The 24,185-nt window shown below is 42.0% G+C and overlaps 1 protein-coding gene across 3 annotated transcripts in view; it reads left to right on the forward strand.

Moving 5' to 3' along the window:
* TAF1 (TATA-box binding protein associated factor 1) overlaps positions 1-23,644 on the forward strand; it is a gene marked incomplete at both ends in the record, with an annotated part of 100,436 nt that extends 76,792 nt beyond the window's left edge. For 2 of the 3 annotated variants that reach the window (XM_080718431.1, XM_080718430.1), the window contains 6 exons: positions 9,246-9,313; positions 10,613-10,729; positions 15,036-15,161; positions 17,590-17,746; positions 19,035-19,212; positions 23,422-23,644. In XM_080718431.1, coding sequence (XP_080574557.1) covers positions 9,246-9,313; positions 10,613-10,729; positions 15,036-15,161; positions 17,590-17,746; positions 19,035-19,212; positions 23,422-23,644 — 869 coding nt within the window. Of the gene's footprint in view, positions 1-9,245; positions 9,314-10,612; positions 10,730-15,035; positions 15,162-17,212; positions 17,315-17,589; positions 17,747-19,034; positions 19,213-23,421 lie in introns of all 3 variants that reach the window. The other variant, XM_080718429.1, reaches the window with a different exon arrangement.
* Between the last annotated feature and the right edge of the window lie 541 nt (positions 23,645-24,185).

A 24,185-nucleotide genomic window follows, 5' to 3' on the forward strand; every position in this document is an offset into this window, starting at 1 on the left:
TTTTTTTTTTCATCTCAAATAGAGCCCTATTCTATTTGAGAATTGGAAAACTAGAGGCCATCTCTGAGAACTAAAGAATATAAATAATTGATTTTAATAATTCTAAATTATTTCAGAATTAGCTATGCTGTGTCGGCCGTGATGGCACGCACTTGCAATCTTAGTATTTGGGAGGCTGAGACAGGAGGATCACAGATTCGAAGCCAGCCTCAGCTACTTAGTGAGGCTCTCAGCAACTTAGTAGTGAGACCCTGTTTCCAAATAAAATATTTTAAAAAGTGGTAGTTTGTTTGTTTTATTTGGAAACAGGGTCTCACTAAGTTTCTAATAGCCTCATTAAGCTGCTGAGGCTGGTCTCGAGCCTGCGATCTTCCTTTCTCAGCCTCCCAAGTACTGGGATTACAAGAGTGTGCCACCACGCCCGGCTCATGGTAGTTTTTCTTTTGTTTGTTGTTTTTTTTTTTTTTTTTACCTCTGAGCTACACATCCTGCCCAATTTTTTATTCTTTATTTTGAAACTATCTCACTGAGTTGAGGAGGGCCTCACTAAGTAGCTGAGGCTGTCGTGAACCACGATCCTCAGATCTCAGTCTCCCAAATTCCCAAATCCTGGGATTACAAGTGTGTGCCACCACGCCTGGCTAGTTTTTTGTTGTTTTTTTTTTTTTAAGTTTTCTACTGCAACAGATTTTATTTATTTATTTATTTATTTGGGTACTAGGAACTGAACCTAGGAGCATTCTGTTACCTCTGAAGTACATACAACCCCAGCCTTTTTATTTTTTAGTTTTGTTTTTGTTTTGTGGTACTAGGAATTGAACCCAGGGGCATTCTACTTTTGAATGAAACCCCCAGCCCTATTTTTTATTTTGAAACATTTTCTTACTAGGTTGAAGAGAGTCTCACTGCTCGATGAGGCTGTTCTCGAACTTGCAATTCTCTTGTCCAGTCTTCCATGTACTGGGATTATAGGTGTGCACCAACATGCCCAGTTTATTATCTTTTGTTTTGAAACAAGGTCTTGCTAGGTTGCTGAGAGTCTCGCTAAGTTAATGAGGCTAGTCTTGAACCTGTGATCCTCCTTTCTCAACATCCTAAGTACTGGGATTACAGGCATGCCCATAAAGATTTTTTAAAAAATCAATTACATTGAACTAAATGCATGTACCCCACACTATTCATTGTGAAGATAATTTATGCTTGTTTTGGCAGAGTATTTTTTTTCTTAGAGGGGAGTTATTTTTAGTATTATAGAAGAGTTCTCAAGGGAATTGATCCTAGGAGTAGTCACAAACCTCCTTTACTCCTAAATTGCCCAGAGTTGCACACCTATTTGGTATATTTTTTCCTGAAAGTTCCCAGATAGCAACAGTACTTGCTTTTCCTCCACACACCGGAATCACAAAGGTTGTGACTCTCTTCTCAACATTATAAAGACAGAAATTAACTTAGAAATGACCACATGGGCACACCTGAAATCTCAGCAAGTGGGAGACTAAAACAGAAGGATTGCAAGTTCAATACCAGTCTCCTCAATCACAGCAAGACCCTATTTAAAAATTTAAAAAAATCAATCCGGGTATGGTGGTACATGCTTATAATCCCAGTGCTCGGGATGCTGAGACAGGAGGATCGCAGGTCCACAGCCAGCCTTCAGCTACTTATTGAGGCCCTCTGCAACTTAGTGATACCCTGTTTCAAATAAAGAATAAAAAATTGGGCTGGGGGTGTATCTGGGAGGTAGAATGTCTCTGGGTTCCATTCCCAGTACTGCCAAAAAAATAAAATAAAATAGGCCTGGGGATATAGCTCAGAGGTTAGAATACCCCTGGTTCAATCCCAAGGACCAAAAAGGAGAAATGACAAAATAGATTATCTTGATTTTGGTGACATGCTAACTTCTCAAAGATATCATAGGAATTACCAATAAAGGACATTTGGATTTTAATTATATGGGATTATGTAGACTCCACCAATCTTTATTATGAAGCAGAGTTTAAATAAATACATTATTTCAACAAGACATTTGCAGTTGCTTTGGCCATGATTTAATAAGAGAAAAGTGAAATACCCTCAATGAGCCGGGCGTGGTAGCACATGCTTGTAACCCTTGTGCTTGGGTGGCTGAGACTGGAGGATCGCACAGGTTAGAAGATCGCACAGGTTGGAAGCTAGCTTCAGCTACTTAGTGAGGCTCTCAGCAACTTAGTGAGATTCTGTTTCCAAATAAAATATAAAAATAGGTCTGGGAGTATAGGCTGGAGGTAGAAAGCCTCAGGGTTCCACCCCCAGTACCACCAAAAAAAAAAAAAAAAAAAAAAAGAAATATACTCAGTGGAAAAACATTTCTTTTTCTAACTGGGTAACTTTTAACCTATTTGATATAGTGATAATTTATACTTTGTCTTTGATAAACATTTTGATGTCATTCTGGATTTTTTTTTATAACTTAATTCTGAGTTTCTGTATAGTAGCCCTTTAGTGACTGGGAATTAGAGTTTGCTATCTAATTTATCTTTTCCAATGGTAACCCTAGCACCTTTATTACTCCCACAAAAGCCCTATTATTTTTTTGTGTATGTATGTGGGTCTGGGGATGGAACCCAGGGGCATTAGACCTCTGAGCTACACCCCCTACCCTATTTTGTATTCTTTATTTTGAAACAAGGTCTTACTAAGTAGCTGATGCTGTCCGTGAACCGTGACCCTCCAGTCTCAGCCTCCTAAATTCTGGGTTTAAAAGCGTGTACCACCATGCCCAACTACCCCTTATAACTCTTGAGAGCATGGACTGTCTAAAACTTAACAGACACAAAGAGCTATTAACAAAAACACATAGGCAAAGGTATCAACTATGTTAATAAGTATTTAGTTTTGTATTGTAAAGGTATTGTTAATTTTTTTGTGTGTGTGCGGGTCTGGGGATGGAACCCAGGGGAATTCAACCTCTGAGCTACACCCCCTGCCCTATTTTTTATTCTTTATTTTGAAACCGGGTCTCACTGAGTTGCTGAGGGCCTCACTACGTAGCTGAGGCTGTCCACGAACCGCGATCCTCCGGTCTCGGCCTTTCAAATGCTGGGATTACAAGTGTGTGCCACCACGCCCAGCTTGTTAATGAATATTTTGTCTTCAAACGGTTTAAAGTAAAAGAGAAAACTTTCTACATGTAAAATTAATTTTTCCTTGAATTATGAAATAAAGAAGTTGGGAGATGGATTTATGTTTAAGCTTCAAAACTGATGTAGAATAAAGGCTGAGCCAGGCATGGTGGCGCACACTTGTAATCCCCGTGCTTGGGAGGCTGAGACAGGATCACACAGGTTCAAAACCAGCCTCGGCTACTTACTGAAGCTCTCAGCAACTTAACGAGACCCTGTTTCCAAATAAAATATAAAATAGGTCTGGGAGTGTAGCCCGGAGATAGAAAGCCTCTGGGTTCCATCCCCAGTACCAACAAACAAACAAACAAACAAACAAACAAAGGCTGGATTCCTAACCCATAAACAAGAATTTTAGCCATGAAACAGGTCCCTTTAGGTAAAAGAACCAGTATACAAGAAACTGATATTGTACTGCCCCGGTTAAGGAGACCTATAACCTGTATGCAGCCTATCTGTTTTAGTATCATGTATTACCACCAACTCAAAATCTTATCTGATGACTTTTGCAGTTTTATTTCCATCAGCATTTTGAGGACCAACGTACTGGTGGCTCCAGGTGATGAGAACTACAGAGACTTGATCTGGAGTCTACCACTTACACTATTCTTTTTTTTTTTTTTTTTTTGTGTGTGTGTGTGTGTGTGTGTGTGGTACTGGGGAGGGAATCCAGGGGCATTCTACCTCCGAGTGACACCCCCAGCCCCATTTCTTATTCTTTATTTTAAAACAGGGTCTCACTATGTTGCAGAGGTCCTCAATAAGTAAGTAGCTGAGGCTGGCCATGAACCCGGATCCTTCTGTCTCAGCCTACCAAATGCTGAGATTAAAAGCGTGCACCACCACGCCCAGCTTCTCACTCACACTATTCTTGATTGTGAGCCATTTCTGGCTATATTTCTTTCCTAAATTTTTTTTACAGGTCTGGGGAGGAAACCCAGGGCCATTTGACCTCCAAGCTACACCCCCTGCCCTATTTTTTATTCTTTATTTTGAAACAGGGTCTAAGTTGCCGAGGGCCTCACTAAGTAGATGAGACTGTCCGGAAACCCTGATTCTCCCATCTCAGCCCCCCGAATGCTGGGATTACAAGCGTGTGCCACCACGCCCAGCTCCTAAATATATTGATAACTGACTTAGTTGTATTTCTGGTTTGTGTCTGTCGCAGGCAGCCCAAGTAAGGGCACAACTTTATGTTATATCTTTTATTTTTATTTTTTGTTTATTTATTTTTTGGTAGTACTGGGGTTCTTGGAAACCCTTCTACTTCCGGGCTACACTCCTAGATCTATTTTTTATTTTTATTTGGAAACAGGGTCTATTAAGCCAGAGAGACTGGCTTCGAACCTGCGCGATCCTCCTGTCTCTGCCTCCCAACCACGGGAATTACAAGCGTGGGCCACCATGCCCAGCTCTGTTATATCATGTATGTATGTATGTTTGTAGGTATGTATTTATTTTGGTGGAACCCAGAGGCTTTCTACCTCCAGGCTATACTCCAAGACCTATTTTATACTTATTTGGAAACAGGGTCTCACTAAATTGCTGAGAGCCTTAGTAGCTGAGGCTGACTTTGAACCTGTGCGATCCTCCTGTCTCAGCCTCCCAAGCGCGGGGTTTACAAGCATGCGCCACCACGCCCGGCTTATGTTATATCCTTTATTTTTTTTAATTTTTTTTTATTTTTTGGTGGTACTGGGGGTAGAACACAGAGGCTTTCTACCTCCAGGCTATACTCCCAGACCTTTTTTTTTTTTTTTTTGGTGGTACTGGGGTTCCTGGAAGCCCTTCTACCTCTGGACTACACTCCCAGACCTATTTTATATTTTTGAAACAGGGTCTCTTACGCCAGCGCGGCCGGCTTCGAACCTGCGCGATCCTCCTGTCTCTTCCTCCCAGGTGCGGGGATTACAAGCGTGCGCCACCACGCCCGGCCCTCCCAGACCTTTTTTATATTTTATTTGGAAACAGGCTCTTACTAAGTTGCTGAAAGCCTCACTAAGTAGCTGAGGCTGACTTTGAAGCTGGCGATCTTCCTGTCTCAGCCTCCCAAGCGTGGGGATTACAAGCGTGCGCCACCACGCCTGGCTTTATGTTAGATCTTTTAAAGAATAAATGGTCTATGCTTTGAAGGAGATTCTTTGTTTATATAATCGCTTGTAATAATCATAGGAAGCATGGGCTGAGAGCTTCACCTGTTCTTTTTTCTTTATATCCTGATAAATAGTAGGTTTAATTCAGGGGTCACTTCATGAAATCTTTACTAATTATTCCCTTCTAACTCCCCAGAGTTAGGCATTTCCTTCTTTGTGCCTCGGTATATATATATATTTTTTCACTGCATTCTGTTGCCATATTTATTTAGAGTCCATCTCATTGAACTAAATTATAAAGTCCCTAAGGATATGGCCTATATCTTACTTGTTCTTGTAATTTCTAATGCCTGGCACATTAGGAATGTTTTATGAATAAATGAGTGAGCAGAACACTACAAATCAATTAAGGCAAGGATTGAAAGTAGAATTTCATTTCTAAGCATAAATAAGTTAAGCAGACTTGGGTGGGACTGTGGTAACCTAGAGAACAAATGCTTTCTAGAAAAGGAATAGCTGCTACTCAGCTCCATCAGTGCCTGTGGGAGTGGTGACCCTGTATTGCAACATACATTTCCATTGTTTAAAAGAAGCCAGACATCTGAGTTTTTACATAAAATCTTCAAATTTTTAAATGTTGTCAACTAATTAGTTTTTAAAGCTCTGTGTGTGTGTGTGTGTTGTGTGTGTGTGTGTGTGTGTGTGTGTGTGTATTACTGGATATTGAACCCAGGGGCAGTCTACCACTAAGCTGTATCTCCAGCTCTTTTTTATTTAAGGACGGGGTCTCTCTACATTGATGAGTCTGGTTTTGAACTTGTGATCCTCCTGCCTCACTCTCTGGAGTTGCTAGATTGCAGGGATGTGCCACTGCACCCAACTGAGAAAGCTTTAAGTGGTATCCTAGTACTTGGGAGGATAAGGGAGGTTCACAGGTTTGAGATTCGTGTTAGCAATTGAGCAAGACCTTCAGCAACTTACTGAGACCCTTTTTCAAAATAAAATATACTCCAAGGTTCAATCCCCAGTACCAAAAAGGGTTTTTTAAAACAAAAAACTTTTTGAGGGGGCTTTTCCCTCTCGGGACCCTCTCCTTTTGGGGAGCTGTTCTCTCTCTCTCAGGTCATGTTAGCCCTGAGAGAAGGCAGAGTGCAACTGATGGCACGTGGCCCGGGATGCTCTTGGGTAGTGACCTGAAGGCCTCTGCTGGACATCAAGGCTGACCAGGGCCCCTAGGGGTGACCTGCACCTCTTTTCTGGCGATTACATGGACTCTGGGAGAAAGTAGTTTGCAACTGACGGCACTTGGCTTGGGCGACACTCGGGTAGTGACCTAAGGGCAACTATTGGACACCAGAAGACCCGACAGCCCGAGTGGTGTTCTGCCTCTTTTTCTATTCCCTTCTGGCAGATCACGTGGACTCTGGAGGAAAGCAGCCTGCAACTGAAGGCAATTCGGCTTGGGCTACTCTCAAGTATTGTCCTGAAGGCAGCTGCTGGACCCCAGAGTTCCAGCCCCTTTGGGGTGTTCAGCCACCATTCCCCATTCCCTGCTGCTTCCAATAAACCTTTTACTCCCCTTTAAAAAAAACTTTTTGAGGTATAACTTACATAGAGAAAATGATAAGCTAGGCATGGTGGCACATACATCTAATCCATACTTGGGAAGCTGAGAGGAGGATCATAGGTTCGTGGCCAGCCTCAGCTACTTAGTGAGACCCTCTGCAATTTACTGAGATCCTGTTTTTTTTAATTAATTAGTTATTTTTTGTGATGCTGAGGATGGAACCCAGAGTCTTTCTACCCCCGATCTACACTTCCAGACCTATTTTCTATTTTATTTGGAAACAGGGTCTCACTAAGTAGCTGAGGCTGGCTTCGAACCTGTGCGATCCTCCTGTCTCAGCCTCCCAAGCGCTCGGATTACAAGTGTGCGCCACTACACCCGGCTGAGACCCTGTTTTAAAATAAAGAATAAAAAGTAGGGCTTAGAGTGTATCTCGAGGGTAGAATGCCCCTGGGTTCAATCTCCACAAAAAAGAAATAGGTATTTTTATTTTTTATTAGTGCATTATAGTCTTACAGAATCTTAATGTTAGATGATCACTGTAGATGAACTAATTTTTTTTTCTTCGCGTCTGGGATTGAACCCAGAGGCATTTGACTTCCGAGCTATACCCCCTGCTGAATTTTTTATTCTTTATTTTGAATCAGGGTCTCACTGAGTTGCGGAGGCCCTCACTAAGTAGCCGAGGCTGTCCGTGAACCATGATCCTCCTGTCTCGGCCTCCTAAATGCTGGGATTACAAGTGCGCCACCACGCCCGGCAAGATGAACTGATTTTTATATAGCCAAACCTGTTGTGTTGACTTATAAACTATCAGTTTGCTACTTTTAACTAAGGCCATTTTGGGAACTGTATAGTTAAGAATCACTTTAGCTGGGCATGGTGGTGCATGCCTGTAATCCTAGTATTTGGAAGGCTGAGACAGGAGCTGTTGAAGGACAGCTTCAGCAAGAAGTAAGACTCATCAACCTAGTGAGATCTTGTTTCAAAATAAAAAATAAATATAGGCCTTGGGTGTTAGAATGCAGAATGCTCCTGGATTCAATTCCCAATACCACACACACACACACACACACACACACACACACACACACACACAAAGAATCACTTTGTATCTGGGTGCAGTGGCAAATGTCTATAATCCCAGTTCCTCAGGAGGCAGAAACAAGAGGATCACAAGTTTGAGGCCATCCTCAGCAACTTAGCAGGACTGAGGATGTAGATCAGTGGTAGAGTGGTTTTGGGTTCAGTCCCAAATATTACCAAAAAATAAAGAATCACTATAAGGAGACGCATCAAATACACTGTAGACTTTGGACTGTGATTTTTTTTTAATTACTAATTTATTAATTACTATAAATAGCTTTTGTTTGTTTTTTGCAGTACTGATAATTGTTTGGTGGTACTAGGGGTGGAACCCAGAGGCTTTCTACCTCCGGGCTATACTCCCAGACCCTTTTTTTATATTTTATTTGGAAACAGGGTGTCACTAAGTTGCTAAGAGCCTCACTAAGTAGCTGAGGCTGGCTTCAAACCCGTGCAATCCTCCTGTTTCAGCCTCCCAAGCGCGGGGATTACAAGTGTGCACCACCACGCCCGGCTCTGCAGTACTGATACTTGAATCTAAGGCTTTGCACCTGCTAGGCAAGCACTCTACCACTGTCCTAGGCACAGTGGCACATGTCTATAATCCCAATAACTTTAGGGGGTGAGACAGAAGGATCACAGGTTCAAAGCCAGCCTCAGCAAATTAATGAGACTGATTCAAATTTTTAAAATAAAGCTGGGCGTGGTGGCGCAGGCTTGTAATCCCAGCATTCAGGAGGCTGAGACCTGGAGGATCGAGGTTCACGGACAGCCTCAGCTACTTAGTGAGGCCCTCTGCAACTCAGTGAGACCTGGTTTCAAAAGAAAGAATAAAAAATAAAGGGCAGGGGGTGTAGCTCGGAGGTCAAATGCCCCTGGGTTCCATCCCCAGACCCGCAAAAAAAAATTTTTTTAAATAGAAATGGAGTTGTAGCTTAGTGGTAGAGCACACCTGGTTCAATTCCCAGTACCCCTGAAAATGAATAAAAATTAAATGTCCTTAGTGATATATACTAACCAATTAACATATAAATGATATGCTGAAATTTGCTTGAAAATAATTTTGAAACAGTCTGGGAAGTTGTATAAATGAAACAAGATTGGCCATGTGTTGATAATTATTGAAGCTGACTGATACGTAAGTACATGGGAATTCATTATATTAGTCTATTTTTTATGTTTGTAATTTTCCAATTCTACAAGTAGAATAAAAGTCCAAGTTAAAGAGGAGTCAATACTTTGAGTCTAGGAAAATGGAGCATACTACTGGTACTGTAATATAAAATTCTGGAACTGAAGTTCTCAAAAGCTAATAACATTTTCTTATTTCATTTATAGGGCCTGAGAGTCAGTATACGAAGACTGCTCAGGAAATTGTGAATGTCTGTTACCAGACACTAACTGAGGTAGGTGGTGTGGAGGAGGTTTTCTTGTCACCTAGCTGTCTGAAATCCGTTTGTTCCCTCAGATGAGGAGCTTTTCCTGATGACCCTGTTTGTTTGTTTGTTTGTTTGTTTGTTTGTTTGTTGGTACTGGAGATGAAACCCAGGGCAGTCTACCTCTGAGCTATACCCCCAGCCTGATTTTATTCTTTTATTTTGAAACAGAGTCTCAGTAAGGTGCTGAGGCTGGCTGCAAACCTGTGATCTTCCTATCTTAGCCTCCCAACTACTGGGATTATAAGCATGTGCCACCACGCCCAGCTTGATGAAACAAGTGTTTTTGTTTGTTTTTTGCACAGAACTGGAGTTTGAACTCAGGGGCATTCTACCTCTAAACTATATCATCAGCTCTATTTTATTTATTTATTTATTTATTTATTTATTTATTTATTTATTTATTTATTGCAGTGCTGGGGATTGAACTCAGGGGTATTCTATCTTCAAGCTACATCCCCAGCCTCATTTTTATTCATTATTTTGTTTATGAATTTTTGTGAATGTGTATGGTACTCGGGGTGGAACCCAGGGGCTTTTCTACCTCTGGACTATACTCCCAGACCTATTTTATAATTCATTTGGAACCAGGGTCTTACGAAGTTGCAGAGAGCCTCACTCAGTAGCTGAGGCTGGCTTTGAGCCTGTGCGATCCTCCTGTCTCAGCCTCCCAAGCGCTAGGATTACAAGTATGCACCACCACGCCCAGCTTTTATTCTTTATTTTGAAAGAAGGTCTCACTAAGTTGCAGGGGACCTCACTAAGTAGCTGAGACTGGCCGCGAACCTGAGATCCTCCTGTCTAAGCCTCCTAAGTTTCTAGGGTTGTAAGCGTGTGCCACAATGCCCAGCTGATGATCCAGTTTTAAAATGTAACATCATGCCAGGCGTGGTGGCGCACACTTGTAATCCCCGCACTTGGGAGGCAGAGACAGGAGGATCGCGCAGGTTCGAAGCCAGCCGCGCACGCTGGCTTATGAGACCCTGTTTCCAAATAAAAATGTTAAAATAGGTCTGGGAGTGTAGCCCGGAGGTAGAAGGGCTTCCAGGAACCCCAGTACCACCAAAAGAAAAAAATGTAACATCATACTTTGTACCCTCACTCTGTTTCCTCATTTCCTTCCTTGCTTTAGTTATTTTGGTTATCATTTGTGTCCTACCATTAGAATAAAAGCTCTGTGAAAATAGCAATATTTTTCTCTTTTGTTTACTTTTTTATTCCCTTTGCCTAAAGCACATATTGAATAACTTCCTTGTCTTTATTTCTCAGTATGATGAGCATTTGACTCAACTTGAGAAGGATATTTGTACAGCTAAAGAAGCAGCTTTGGAGGAAGCAGAATTAGAAAGCCTAGACCCAATGACCCCAGGGCCCTACACACCTCAGGTATGGCTAAGGACTAGGGATTTTCTCTTATAATTTTCTTATTGGTTTGGGAAATTGGGAGTATGTTAACAAATCTGTTTACTGAGATACCGTTCTTCTCTGTCCTTCCTCTTCATATGCCTTTCGTGTGCTTTCTTGTCTTCTCAAAGGCTAAGGTGAGTGAGGGCCATGTGTCTTGGTGTCCTTTTTAAATTCAGAAGAGCCAACTGTGGGATAAATGATCAGGGTGGGGTCTCAGTTGTGTAAGCAGTATTTTGGAATACCAGATCCCTAGTTACCATAGCCAGAGGTAGTCTCTGAGTCCTGTTCTTTCATCCATAAATTTTGAGGTTGCCGGACATCACCTAGAGTGCAGACTGCTCAGTTATGGTTATAGGCTACATTTTTCTGTGCTTTATAGATTTCTGATTATTCATTCCTTTAGAGGTATCTCAGTATATTCATTTTCCTGGATTGACTCCCTCTCCTAGTAAATGAAAACAGGTAATATTTGGAATGTTCTTAAATTTACATGTCAAAAGACTAGAGAGCAAGATGAAGAGAATTTTTAGTCTTTTTGGTCTGACTGAACCTTTGAATATATTAGTATATTTTCTGTGCTGCACTCATAAAGGGCTGGCATATTTGAAGACTAGAAATTAATAGAATGAGCCGGGCGTAGTGGCATACGCTTGTAATCCCCGTGCTTGGGAGGCTGAGACAGGAGGATTGCATGAGTTTGAAGCCAGCCTCAGCTACTTAGTGAGGCTCTCAGCTACTTAGTGAGACCCTGTTTCCAAATAAAAATATAAAATAGGTCTACCCAGAGGTAGAAAGCCCCTGGGTCCCACCCCTAGCACCACACACATAAAAAGAAATTAACAGAATGTAACTGGTTTCCTTATTAGAGACACAGTAGAATTAGTAGTAGAATGGGAAACATGAGGTTTGACGTAAAACAGGTCTGGGCTTGAGTCTTAGCTCTGCTACTGTCTAGCCTTGTGATCTTGGGACATTAACCTTTCTAACTCAGTTTCCTTTTCTCTAAAATCTATTTTTCAAAATTGTTCTAAACATTAAATTTGCCTGACACATAGCAGAAAGTAAATGTTTGCTTCCGTCTCTGTATGAAAGTTGTCTATAAATGTCCCCATAGGCTCTTTCAAATTTAATCAAGTATTTTAATGCAGAATTCTCCAAATTACCACAAGAAAAAAAATTTTTATTCTACCCAAATTTCTCTCTGAACTTATAATGCAACCTATGTCGTCTCTGTTGGATAATTGCTGTGTCTGTGTCTCATTCATGCACTCTCCCTATCTATCTTTTACTCTCTCTTTCATCCCAAAACCTAGGTTACTGAGGGGCCAGGTATAAAGAACCCTCAAATACTTCTTCAAGGTCCAGAACAAGGAAAGGCTCTTGGAGTATGTGGGCAGATTGGGTCAAGGGGGCTTGGGTGAGTGATATTGCCCAGGAAGGCCCTATTTGCTAGTAGGCCCACAGCTTCCACAAGGTGTTTTCTTGGTAAGTTAAAGCCTGGGTATTAGCCACCATTCTCCAGAGGAGTCTAGCCACTGAGTGACATATGGTTTGCTCAGGTCTAGGGCAAGCTAAACCTAGTCCTTTGGTGAGTCAAAGCCTTGGGCACAAAAGTTAACTTCCTTTCTTCCCTACCCCTCCCACACTACATCAAATGGTTGAGGAAACCCCTGTCACCTATGCTCCTTCCTCAGAAGTAGCTATTATTTGGTAGTTAGAGTACTCATAAAGAGTAAGATGTAGGTAATACTACTTCATTTTTTGTAGTTCACACTTCCCTCATACATTCACATTTTAAAATAGTCAGCCAAAGCTGGGCGAGGTGGCGCACGCTTGTAATCCCAGCATTCTGGAGGCTGAGCCTGGAGGATCATGGTTCGCAGACAGCCTCAGCTACCTAGTAAGGTTCTCTGCAACTCAGTGAGACCCTGTTTCAAAATAAAAAAATAAAAATATAGGGCAGGGGGTGTAGTTCGGAGGTCAAATTCCCCTAGGTTCCATCTCCAGACCCGAAAAAAAAAATAGCCAAAACTGGTTGTGGTGGCTTAGGTTTGTAATCCCAGTATTTGAGAGCCTGAGACAGGAGAATGATAGGTTCATGGCCAGCCTCAGGAACCTAGTGATGACTTCTTCAACCTACTGACACGCTGTTTTAAAATAACATATAGCCGGGCATGGTAGCATACGGTTGTAAATCCCAATACTTGGGAGGCTGAGACAGGAGGATTGTGCAGGTTCAAAACCAGCCTCAGTTACTTAGTGAGGCTCTCAGCAACTTAGACCCTGTTCCCAAATAAAAATGTAAAATAGGTCTGGGAGTGTAGCCCCTCGGTTCCATCCTCAGCACCACAAAAAATCAGCCGGGTGTGGTGGCGCATGCTTATAATCCCAGTATTTGGGAGGATGAGACAGGAGGATCGCAGGTTTGTGGCCAGCCTTGGCAACTTGTGAGGCCCTCCACAACTTAGTGAGACCTTGTCCCAAGAAAAAGAATAGAAAATAGGGCTGGGGTATAGCTTGGAGGTGAAATGCCCCTGTGTTTGATCCCCAGTTCCACAAAAATAAGCAAGTAAGTAAGTAAGTAAATAAGTAAATAAATAAATCAGTCAGTCTATGGGGAATAGCTCAGAGGTAGAATGCCCCTGGGTTCAATCCCTAGCACCAAAGGAAAAAGAGAGCCTAAATCATTGCCTCTTAACCTGTGGAAGATACACATTGAGTGATATTAGAAAGTGTTTGCATAAATTTAATCTACCATATTACAGTTTTGATTGTAAAAGCATAGCAGTAATCAAACCTCATTTTCAACTTCTAAATGGTGGCAGGTAGTCAATAATGTATTTTCTTTCTGTTTTTTTTTTTTTTTAATGTGGTGTTGGAGATTGAACCCAGGGGCATTCTACCTCCACGCTATACTCCACAGACCAGTTTTATTTTTTGTTTTGAAACAGGTATCACAGGTTGATGAGAGCCTCACTATTTGCTGAGGTTGTCCTCAAACCTGCCATCCTCCTGTCTTAGCCTCCCAAGTACTGGGATTACAGGCTTGTGCCACCACACCTGGCTCAATAATGTATTCTCACTCAGCTCTTTCCACCTAGCTTGCATTGTATCATACATTCACCTTAATGCTTTAAAAGTGTTTGTTTTACAGTTTCCCACCTAGTCCTTCTTACTTTCAATAGTAACCTTTAATATTTTGTAGAAATTTCATTTCCTTTTACCCTTTTGTTTCACTTGGATTATCTGCTCTACGTGTAATAATTTGAATTCCATTTTGCCCTTTATTCTCCAAAACCCTCTTCTCAGTCTTGCGTGTTTGCTTTTAAAAACACAAAATAACACATCTAGATTTTCTGTTGATGAAGGTAACACATTCATTTGGAAAAATTAGAAAACATAAACAAGAAGTTACTTATTAATTCCACCACTCAAAAAAAATCAATTAATATTTTCATGTGTTTGTGTATATCTGTGGTATGTGTGTGTGTATTCATAGATATACCTTTGAAATATAATCTGTCAATATGATTTTGTGTCCTGTTCTTTTCACTTTGTTAATTATGAGCATTAAAGTCCCTCCTGTCTCTGAATACTTCATTTGCTAAATCTCTATTCTTTTCAGGGAAGAAAAGAATGATCTGTAATTTATCAAGTACCAGGCATTGTGTACACACGTCTCTTAATTCTCATAGCAACAATATGAGATAGACATTATCATCCATATTTTACAGTTGAGGAAACCAAGGGTTAGAGAGATTAATTTGTTTGTTAGTTACTCAGCTAACAAGTGGTGGAGCCAAGACTCAAACCCAGAGCAATTTACTCCAGAGCCCATGGTTTTTTTATCACTTTATTTTGTTTTACTGGCAAACCATTTCATCCTCTTGTTTGAATTTAAATTCTTTATCTTATTGCCTCTTAGATGTCTCTAAATCAAACAATCAAAATAGCACTGTTAGGAAGCCCTGGATCTAAAAACAGTAAGACAAGGCTCAGAAGGCTGTAGGTTATTGACCAGAGAGGTTATTAGAACATGGAATTATCTCTTAGCTTTGATGTATTTCTGCTAGGCTTCTGATCACATAAATCAGATCTATAAGCTAGAATAGGCAACATTTGTAAGATTCCAAAAAATTTGTCCATAAAGCTGGGGCAAACTGTTTTCTCTTTAACTGGATTGCTCTGCATGACCTTTTTCTGCAGTGAGTGCTCTAAAGGGAAATTTTCTGTATGTCTTTTCCCTTCCCTTGGCAGAAGCTAAATTATATGTTTTGTGCCACAGCCTCCTGATTTGTATGATACCAATACATCCCTCAGTATGTCTCGAGATGCCTCTGTATTTCAAGATGAGAGCAATATGTCTGTCCTCGATATTCCTACTGCTACTCCAGAGAAACAGGTAACACAGGTAGGATATTACTTTTGTCTTTGTGAGATTGGTAGTATCCCTGGAGGATGAGGGGTAAGGGAATGAAGGAGGTGGTATATGACATACTCGAGGATGACTAGGCCCCTTGGCCCTGGGAATAAAGGATTAGAATTGTGATTTGGGGTTGAGACTATAAAGGAAGCAGGCCACATAACTGGCATTGTCTTCTGTCTGTCCCCATGGGCAGAGTCAAAGCACAGTAAAACTTCCAGGAAGGCATAAGTATATAAAAATATATGAGAAGCTGGGCGTGGTGGTGCATGCTTTTAATTCCAGCATTTGAGAGGCTGAGTCAGGAGGTTCAGAGTTTGCAGCCAGCCTCAGCTACTTAGTGAAGTTCTTTGCAACTCAGTTAGACCCTGTTTTAAAATAAAGAATATAGCTGGGCATGGTGGCACACGCTTGTAATCCCTGCGCTTGGGAGGCTGAGACGGGAAGATCACGCAGGTTCGAAGCCAGCCTTAGCTACTTAGCTAGGCTCTCAGCAACTTAGTGAGACCTTGTTTCCAAAAAGAATATAAAATAGGTCTTGGAGTATAGCCCAGAGGTGGAAAGTACTAGATTCCATCCCTGGTACCACAAATAAAATAAAGAATAAAAAAATAGGGTTGGGGTATATAGAATGCCCCTAGGTTCCATCCCCAACACTGCAAAAAAAAAGTATATGAGAGCCAGGCATGGTGGTACACACCTGTAATCCCAGTATTTGGGAGGCTGAGACAAGAGGATTGCAGGTTCAAAGCCAGCCTCAGCAACTTAACAAGACCCTGTTTCTAAATAAAAAGTAAAATATGGCTAGGGATATACCTCGGAGGCAGAACATCCCTGAACTCAAACCCCAGTACTACAAAAAAAAAACAACACTATATGTGATATCAGAGCAACCTAACCGATAACTAGAAAGACCAATTTCATTCAATGACAATTCAAAACAAGTGTGGTAGCTCACGCTTATAATGTCATATCAGTACTTGGAGGATCACAGGTTCATAGCCATCCTTGGCAATTTAGTGAGGCTCTCAGCAGCCTAGTGAGACCCTGTTTCCAAATAAGAAATAAAATCGGACTGGGAGTATAGCTTAGCAGTAAAATGCCTTCTGGGTTCAATCCCCAGTACATAAAAGAAAGAAAAAAAAAAAAGAAATGATTGGCCTACTAGTTTATATATATAGTATAACCCAAATTAAAGCTTTTTTGTGTATGATACTGGGGATTGAACCCAGGGGCATTCTACCTCCAAGCTACATCCCCAGCCCTATTTTATTTTGAAACAGGGTCTCACTAGGTTGCTGAGAGTCTCACTGCTTGCTGAAACTGTCCTTGATCTTCTGATCCTCCTGTCTCAGCCTCCCAAGTCCTGGGAGTATAGGCATGGGCTACCATGCCTGGCTCCAAATTAAAGCTATTTATAACGTTAAATTTTTTAAATTGGCCTTTTAAGAAGTAAAGATAGCTAGGCGTGGTGGCGCACGCTTGTAATCCCCGCGCATGGGAGGCGGAGACAAGGAGGATCGCGCAGGTTCGAAGCCAGCCTTGCGCGCTGGCTTAAGAGACCCTGTTTCCAAATAAAAATATAAAACAGAGGTCTGGGAGTGTAGCCTGGAGGTAGAAGGGCTTCCAGAAACCCAGGTACCACAAAAAAAAAAGAAGTAAAGATATACTAATCTGAATCCAGAATTCCTTTAGTTATTTTCAGTCAGGGTTCCACTGTAGAGTGTAAAACCCAGGTAGGATTTTTATCCCTAAGAATCCAATACAAACTATAGCAAAACCCTGGGTTATAAAGAAACATGATACAGTAAGAATAGACCAAAGACTTTTCCTGGTCTTTGGTTTTCTTACCCTAGCTGTGATTTAAGGAGAGTAACTGGAGATAAATGCACATGCCTTGTGCTATGTAAGCAGCCCCCACTCACAGTGGGGGTGGCTAGGATATCAGGGAGGAGCCTCTGTCCTGGGTAAAGAGCCCTTGGTTAACTCCTCCTCCAGGCACGTCCCTCAATGATGTGCTATTTGTGTTCCTTACTCAGATGCACCAGGGCCGAGGTAGGCTGGGCGAGGAAGACTCTGATGTAGATATTGAAGGGTATGAGGAGGAGGAGGAGGATGGGAAACCTAAGACTCCAGCCCCAGTGAGTATGCTTACAGAAAGCTTATGGTTACATTATACCCTTACATGATAGGAGCCCCAGTAGAATAGGGCAGGCCAAATCTCGAGGTATTATCAGAGGGTCTTTATGGTGAGCCCCAGTCTGACTTTAATCCTTAGAACAGCTAAGAAACAAGTTTACCCACCAAAATGACTTCTTGTGAGGCAGCAGCGTGGGAGGGCATGGGGCTGGTAGTGGCTTTTTGTCTCTTATTTAGTCAATTGATGGGACTCTGATCTCTACCTGGTCTCCTCCAGGAAGGTGAAGATGGAGACGGTGATCTTGCAGATGAAGAGGAAGGAACTGTGCAACAGCCTCAAGCTAGTGTCCTGTATGAGGATTTGCTTATGTCTGAAGGAGAAGATGATGAGGAAGATGCTGGGAGTGATGAAGAAGGAGATAATCCTTTCTCTGGTAAGAAATAAATAAAATCAGGCTGGGAGTATAGCTTGGCAGTAAAATGCCTCTGAGTTCAATCCCAGTACAGAAAAGAAAGAAAAGAAAGAAATAATTGGCCCGCTAGAAGCTCCTTTGCTTCTGCTCTTACATAGCTTACTGTAGCACCCTTGGGACAGAATGTGAAGCTCTTGGCCACATGTGCTATTATCTGAAACTTCTTGTTTTGAAGTTCTATTAATACACATGAGGGTACTGAACACTCACTCATAGGATGGTCACAGTTCATTAGCCTTAAAAGTGAAGAAACACAACACAGGAGATATAAGAGTGGCTGGGCATGGTGGTACGCCCTTGTAATCCCAGTACTTGAGAGGCTGAGACAGGAGGATTGCAAGTTTGAGGATAGCCTCGGCAAGTAGTGAGACTTACCAACTTAGTGAGACCCTGTTTCCAAATAAAAATAAAATAGCTGGGCATGGTAGCATGTGCTTGTAATTCCAGTACTTGAGAACTGAGATAGGATCACAGGTTCTCGGTCAGCCTCAGCAACTTAGTGAGGCCATCTGCAACTTGGTGAGACTAAGCCAGGTATGGTGGGTGTGCTTGTAATCTCAGTACTTGGGAGACTGAGATAGGAGGATCACACAGGTTCGAAACCAGCCTCACCTTCTCAATGGGACTCTCAGAAACATAAAGACCCTGTTTCCAAATAAAATATTTTTAAAAATAGGTCTGGGAGGTAGAAAGCCCTTGGGTTTGATCCCCAGTACCATAAAAATAAATAAAGAAAAGAAAAGATAAAAGAGGGCTAGGGATGTAACTCAGAGATAAAATGTCCCTGGGTTCCATTTCTAGTACCACAACAAAAAAGGTCTTGGGGCATAGCTTGGAGGTAGAAGTCCCCTGGATTCAGTCCCCAGAACCAGCAAAAGAGAGACAGGCAGACAACAGTGAAAGAGTCAGTGCCTAAGTAGCTTTGATTTGAATAATGCTAAAAACAAGATCAAAGTGTGGCAACAGAGAAGGAAAATTAAGGGAAAAATATCCTGTTTGGGGATGTTTTCTGTATTAATATCCATGGTATTGGTTGTCTTGGAAGAGATTATAGGAATCATGTAGGTTGGACTGAGATGGAGAAAAGTGATTTGGATTCAGTCTCTAAACTATAGGTATTGCCACTATAGAGGCCTCTGAGGTTTAGATTACAGGCAACATGTCTGTGTAGATGTATTAGAGAAACACGTTCTGGATGGCCTAGCTGAAGATGTTACTTCTGTCAAGCTTATCTCTTCTCTTTTTACAGCTATTCAGTTGAGTGAGAGTGGAAGCGACTCTGATGTGGGATCTGGTGGTATAAGACCCAGACAGCCCCGCGTGCTTCAGGAGAACACAAGGATGGGCATGGACAATGAAGAAAGCATGCTGTCCTATGAGGGAGACGGTGGGGAGGCGACCCGTGCTTTGGAGGATAGCAACATCAGGTAATCGGCAGCAACATGCTACAGTGCTGTGGCATCAATGCACAGCTAGGATGTCAAAGGGCCCAGCATCAGATTGCTTTTCTCCATCAAACATTTCCTGAGCCCCTACTAGGGCCAGGCACTATGCTAGGCCCTGGGGATACCCAGAGGAGCAAGAAATAGCCTGCCTCTGAGGAGCTCTTCTAGTGGAAGAGACTGACACAAAGCATTCCAAATACAATGTGATAAGTGCCAAAGCTAGGCGTGGTGGTGCACGCTTGTAATCCCTGCACTTAGGAGGCTGAGAGAGGAGGATCACGCAGGTTCAAAGCCAGCCTCAGCTTCTAAGTGAGGCTTTCAACAACTTAGACCCTGTTTCCAAATAAAATATAAAGTAGGTCTGGGAGGGTAGCCCGGAGGTAGAAGGCCCCTGGGTTCCACCCCCAGTACCACACACACAATAAAAGTACAAAGTGCCAAGGCACCACTGAAGAGAGGGAGTGTCTCGCTCTGCTTAAAGTCAGCAGGGAAAGCCTCACAGACAAGGGAACATTTTGAATTGGGCCTTAAGTGATGAAGAGGCATCTACTAAGTAGACATTGTGGCAGCCAATGGGTGGATATTTATAGATAATACAAGCATGAGATGAGGAGGGAAAAACCTATTGGATTTAATATATGATAGATTTACCCAGCAAGCACATAAGTGTCTTTATTCATTCAGCATATATTTATTATAAGTACAAAAACAACTAAAATGTGCTTCCTTCCCTTAAGGCATTCAGTCTAGGAGGAAGCCTAACACAGGTAGACAGGCAATCACAGGGTAGCATAAAAAGTTCTGTGGCAGGCAACCATTGGGTTTCTCTAGAACTTGGAAACGAAAGGGGAAGGAAGCTGGTTAGAGAAGGAAACTGAGCCAAATATGAATAGTAATTAGATAAAGAAAGCAAAAGATGTTCCAGAGACCAGGAACATGTGTGAAGACCCAGAGACCCAAAATACTTTTAGAGAATACAGCTGTCTCAGTGTGGCTAGAGTTTTTGATTGATCTATATGTAAGATCCATGATCTATGTGATAGAAATGATTTATTAAAGGGCTGGTGACCAGATGTAGTGGTACATGCCAGTAATCCACAGATTCAAGGGCAGCCTCAGCAAGTAGTTGAGACTCATCAACCAGTGAGACTCTTTCAAAATAAAAAAATAAAATTGGGCTGGGGTATAGCTGAAAGGTAGAATACCCCTGGGATCAATCCCCAGTACCACAGAAAATAAAGTAAAATAAAGGGCTGGTAGCCAGGCATGGTGGCACAGGCTTGTAATCCCAGCATTTCGGAGGCTGAGATAGGAGGATTGTGGTTCAAGGACAGCCTCAGCTATGTAGTGAGTCTCTTTGCAACTCAATGAGACCCTGTTTCAAAATAAAGAATAAAATATAAGGTTAGGGGTATAGCTCAGAGATAGAATGCTCCTAGGTTCCACCTCCAGTGCCGCAAATAAAAAAATAAAGGGCTGGTGATATCGCTCAATTGTAGAGTCCTTACCTATCATGTGGGAAGCCCTGGGTTCAATCCCCAGCCATGCAAAATTAAAAATAAGAAATAATGTAGCTGGGCGTGGTGGCACAAATAATGTAGCTGGGCGTGGTGGCACACGCTTGTAATCCCAGTACTTGGGAGACTGAGACAGGAGGATCCTGGTCCACGGCTAGCCTCGGCTACTTAACAAGGCACTCCACAACTTAATGAGACTCAGTTTCAAAATAAAGAATAAGAAATTGGGCTGGAAGCTGAGCGTGGTGGTGCACGCTTGTAATCCCAGCATTCAGGAGGCAGAAACTGGAGGATTGTGTTTCGCAGACAGCCTCAGCTACTTAGTGACGCCCTCTGCAACTTAGTGAGACCCTGTTTCAAAAAATAAAAATACTAAAAAACAGGGCTGGGGGTGTACCTTGGAGGTACAATGCCCCTGGTTTCCATCTCCAGTACCACATAAAAAAAATAAATTACTTAAAGAAGTAGGTAAGGACCAAATTATAAAGGTCCTGAAGTTTTGTGCAGGCATTGAAAGAGAATAGTATGCTCTTACATTTTTAAAATGTTGCACTGAGCCGGGCATGGTGCGCATGCCTGTAATCCCAGTACTTGAGAAGCCAAGACGAGAGGATCACAGGTTTGAGGACAGCTTCAGCAATTTAGGGAGACCCTGTTTCCAAATAAAAAAAAAAAACAGGGCTGGGTTATAACTTGAAGGTAGCCTGCCCCTGGGTTCAGTCCCCAGTACCACACACACACAAAAAAAAGATTGCTCTCACAGCAAGAGAAAAATGGATAAACAGCATGAACTAGTAATTTATAAAAGAAATGCTAGTGGCCAATAAGTATATGAAAAAAATAACTTCCATAGTCAAAGAAATGAAATAAAACAGCTAACTGCAGTTTTTTACATATCAGACCGGTGAAGATTAAAATGAATGATAACGTTTGGTGTCAGGAAGAGTATGAGGAGCCGGGCGTGGTGGCGCACGCTTGTAATCCCAGCATTCGGGAGGCTTGAGACCAGAGGATCACAGTTCGCAGACAGCCTCAGCTACCGAGGCCCTCTGCAACTTAGTGAGACTCTGTTTCAAAATAAGGAATAAAAAATAGGGTAGGGGCTGTACCTTAGAGATCGAATGTCCCCGGGTTCCATCCCCAGACCCACAAAAAAAGAAAGTTGTGAGGAGCCAGGCATGATGGAGCAAGCACGCTTTTAATCCCACTACTTGGGAGGTTGAGACAGGAGAATCACTGGTTCTCTGCCAGCCTCAGCTACTTGGGCTCTATGCAACTTAGTGAGACCCTGTTTCAAAATAAAGGAAGACAGGGCTAGAGGTATAGCTTCAAAATAGAATGCTCCTTGGTTCAATCCCCAATACTAAGAAAAAAAAAAAAGGAAAAGTAGTACGAGATGGGTATAGCAACTTATCGCTAAAATTAAAAGTTTTTCATGTGAAGCCGGGCGTGGTGGCGCACGCTTGTAATCCCAGCGCTTGGGAGGCTGAGACAGGAGGATCACACAGGTTTGAAGCCAGCCTCAGCTACTTAGTGAGGCTCTCAGCAACTTAGTGAGACCGTGTTTCCAAATAAAGTATAAAATAGGTCTGGGAGTATAGCCTGGAGGTAGAAAGCCTCTGGGTTCCACCCCAGTACCACCAAAAAAATAAAAACAATAAGATAAGATAAAAGTTTTTAATGTGTATCCTTTTTGGCCCCAAAATTCATAGCTAGGAAATTATTCTATGGGAGTAATAAAATGCCTTCATTAATATGTTTGTATGAGGATAGTTATCATAGCATCGTTTCTCATAATGGAACAATTGGAAACAGCTGAAATGTCCTTGTGAAAGACTGTTAAATCATGGTACAGTGCTATTCAGCAGAATACCATGAAGTTATTAAAATTATGCTATAAACACATTTATCGACACAGAAAGATATTCATTATAGTCATTAGTGGAAAATCGGGTTTCTGAAGAACATAGAGAATATCTCATTTGTAAGAAAATGTTTAGGCATCTGAAGTACATATAACAAAATTAGAAGGTCATGTACCAACAGATTATCTCTGGGTGGCGGAGTTATTGGTGATTTTTTTCTGGTGTATGTTCTAATTTTTCTAACCAGTGAAATGTGCATTACTTGTGTGGTTTTTTAAGTAAAATTAAGAATAAACAAACAAACAAAAAAGAAAGAGCACTCTGGCAGAAGTGTGAAGAATTAACTGAAAGAGAGCACGACTGGAGGCTATTCTAGTAGTGCAGGCCAGAGTTAACAAACAGCCAAGCTAGACAGGCAGAGTGGGGATGGAAAGGAGGGGACGGAGACCGGATAAAGTGCCGAGAGAATCTCCAGGACGATTGGCTAACTTTGGCTGGATATGTGAGGGAAAGTGTAAGTGGCAGGTGAAGCTGTGAAGCTGTTAGAGCATTTATGCTTATGCTAGCTTGGCAGTGTGTGTTGTTTGGGGAATAGAGAAGAGTTTCACCCAGTACTTGTGTATATGAAGTTGACAAGTTGTTTCAGAACAGGTTCATTTTTTTCTTAAGGAGATGTAGAGCGGTCCAGAATCAGTCACGTTAGTGTCTAGGGGAGGTGAGATGGGCTGATCATTGGTGGCACTGAGAATGGGAATGATCAGCTACAGGACAATGCCCGAGCTTGAGAAATGACATGTTTCTCTTCTCAGTTATGGGAGCTATGAGGAGGAGCCTGATCCCAAGTCGAACACCCAGGACACAAGCTTCAGCAGCATCGGTGGGTATGAGGTATCAGAGGAGGAAGAAGATGAGGAGGAAGAGCAGCGCTCTGGGCCGAGTGTACTAAGCCAGGTCCACCTGTCAGAGGACGAGGAGGACAGTGAGGATTTCCACTCCATTGCTGGGGACAGTGACTTGGACTCTGATGAATGAGGCTTCCTTTAGGCCTCCTTGGTCAGCCTTTCCTGTTCTCCAGGCTAGGTGGTTCACTTTTCCCCAATTTGTTAATATTTGTACAGTGTCTGATCCTGAAATCACCATAATAACTAACACTTTAGCCTTTAAAAATAAGTAAATGATACTGAATCACATCTCCTGATCTTGGGGCAATGTCACCCTTTGAGTCAAACAAGGCAACCCTCTTCCTCCTTACCACTACCAAAAAGAGAGCACGCTCACTCTTTTCCAGTGCCCTCCTTTAATTCCATTTATTGCTCTTGGTACAACTTTTCCCTGGGGAAGGAGGAAAAATTCTGAAAGGATTAATAACTTCATATTTTCTTGGTATATTAGAAATTTTCTAAGCATGGCATCATTTCAGTTTTCTAATTTGCAGGCTGGAATAGGGGAGAATACCCCTGCTAGAACAAGGAATTGGGTTCTGGTCAGCTCTGTGCCATACTTAAAAAGCAAAGCTTTTGGACACACTGCCCATTTATTTATTTGATTAGAAGATGCCTTGTTCCTAAAGGAT

Source organism: Muscardinus avellanarius (genome assembly GCF_963383645.1).
Source record: "Muscardinus avellanarius genome assembly, chromosome: X".
In the NCBI taxonomy this organism is placed as follows: Eukaryota; Metazoa; Chordata; class Mammalia; order Rodentia; family Gliridae; genus Muscardinus; species Muscardinus avellanarius.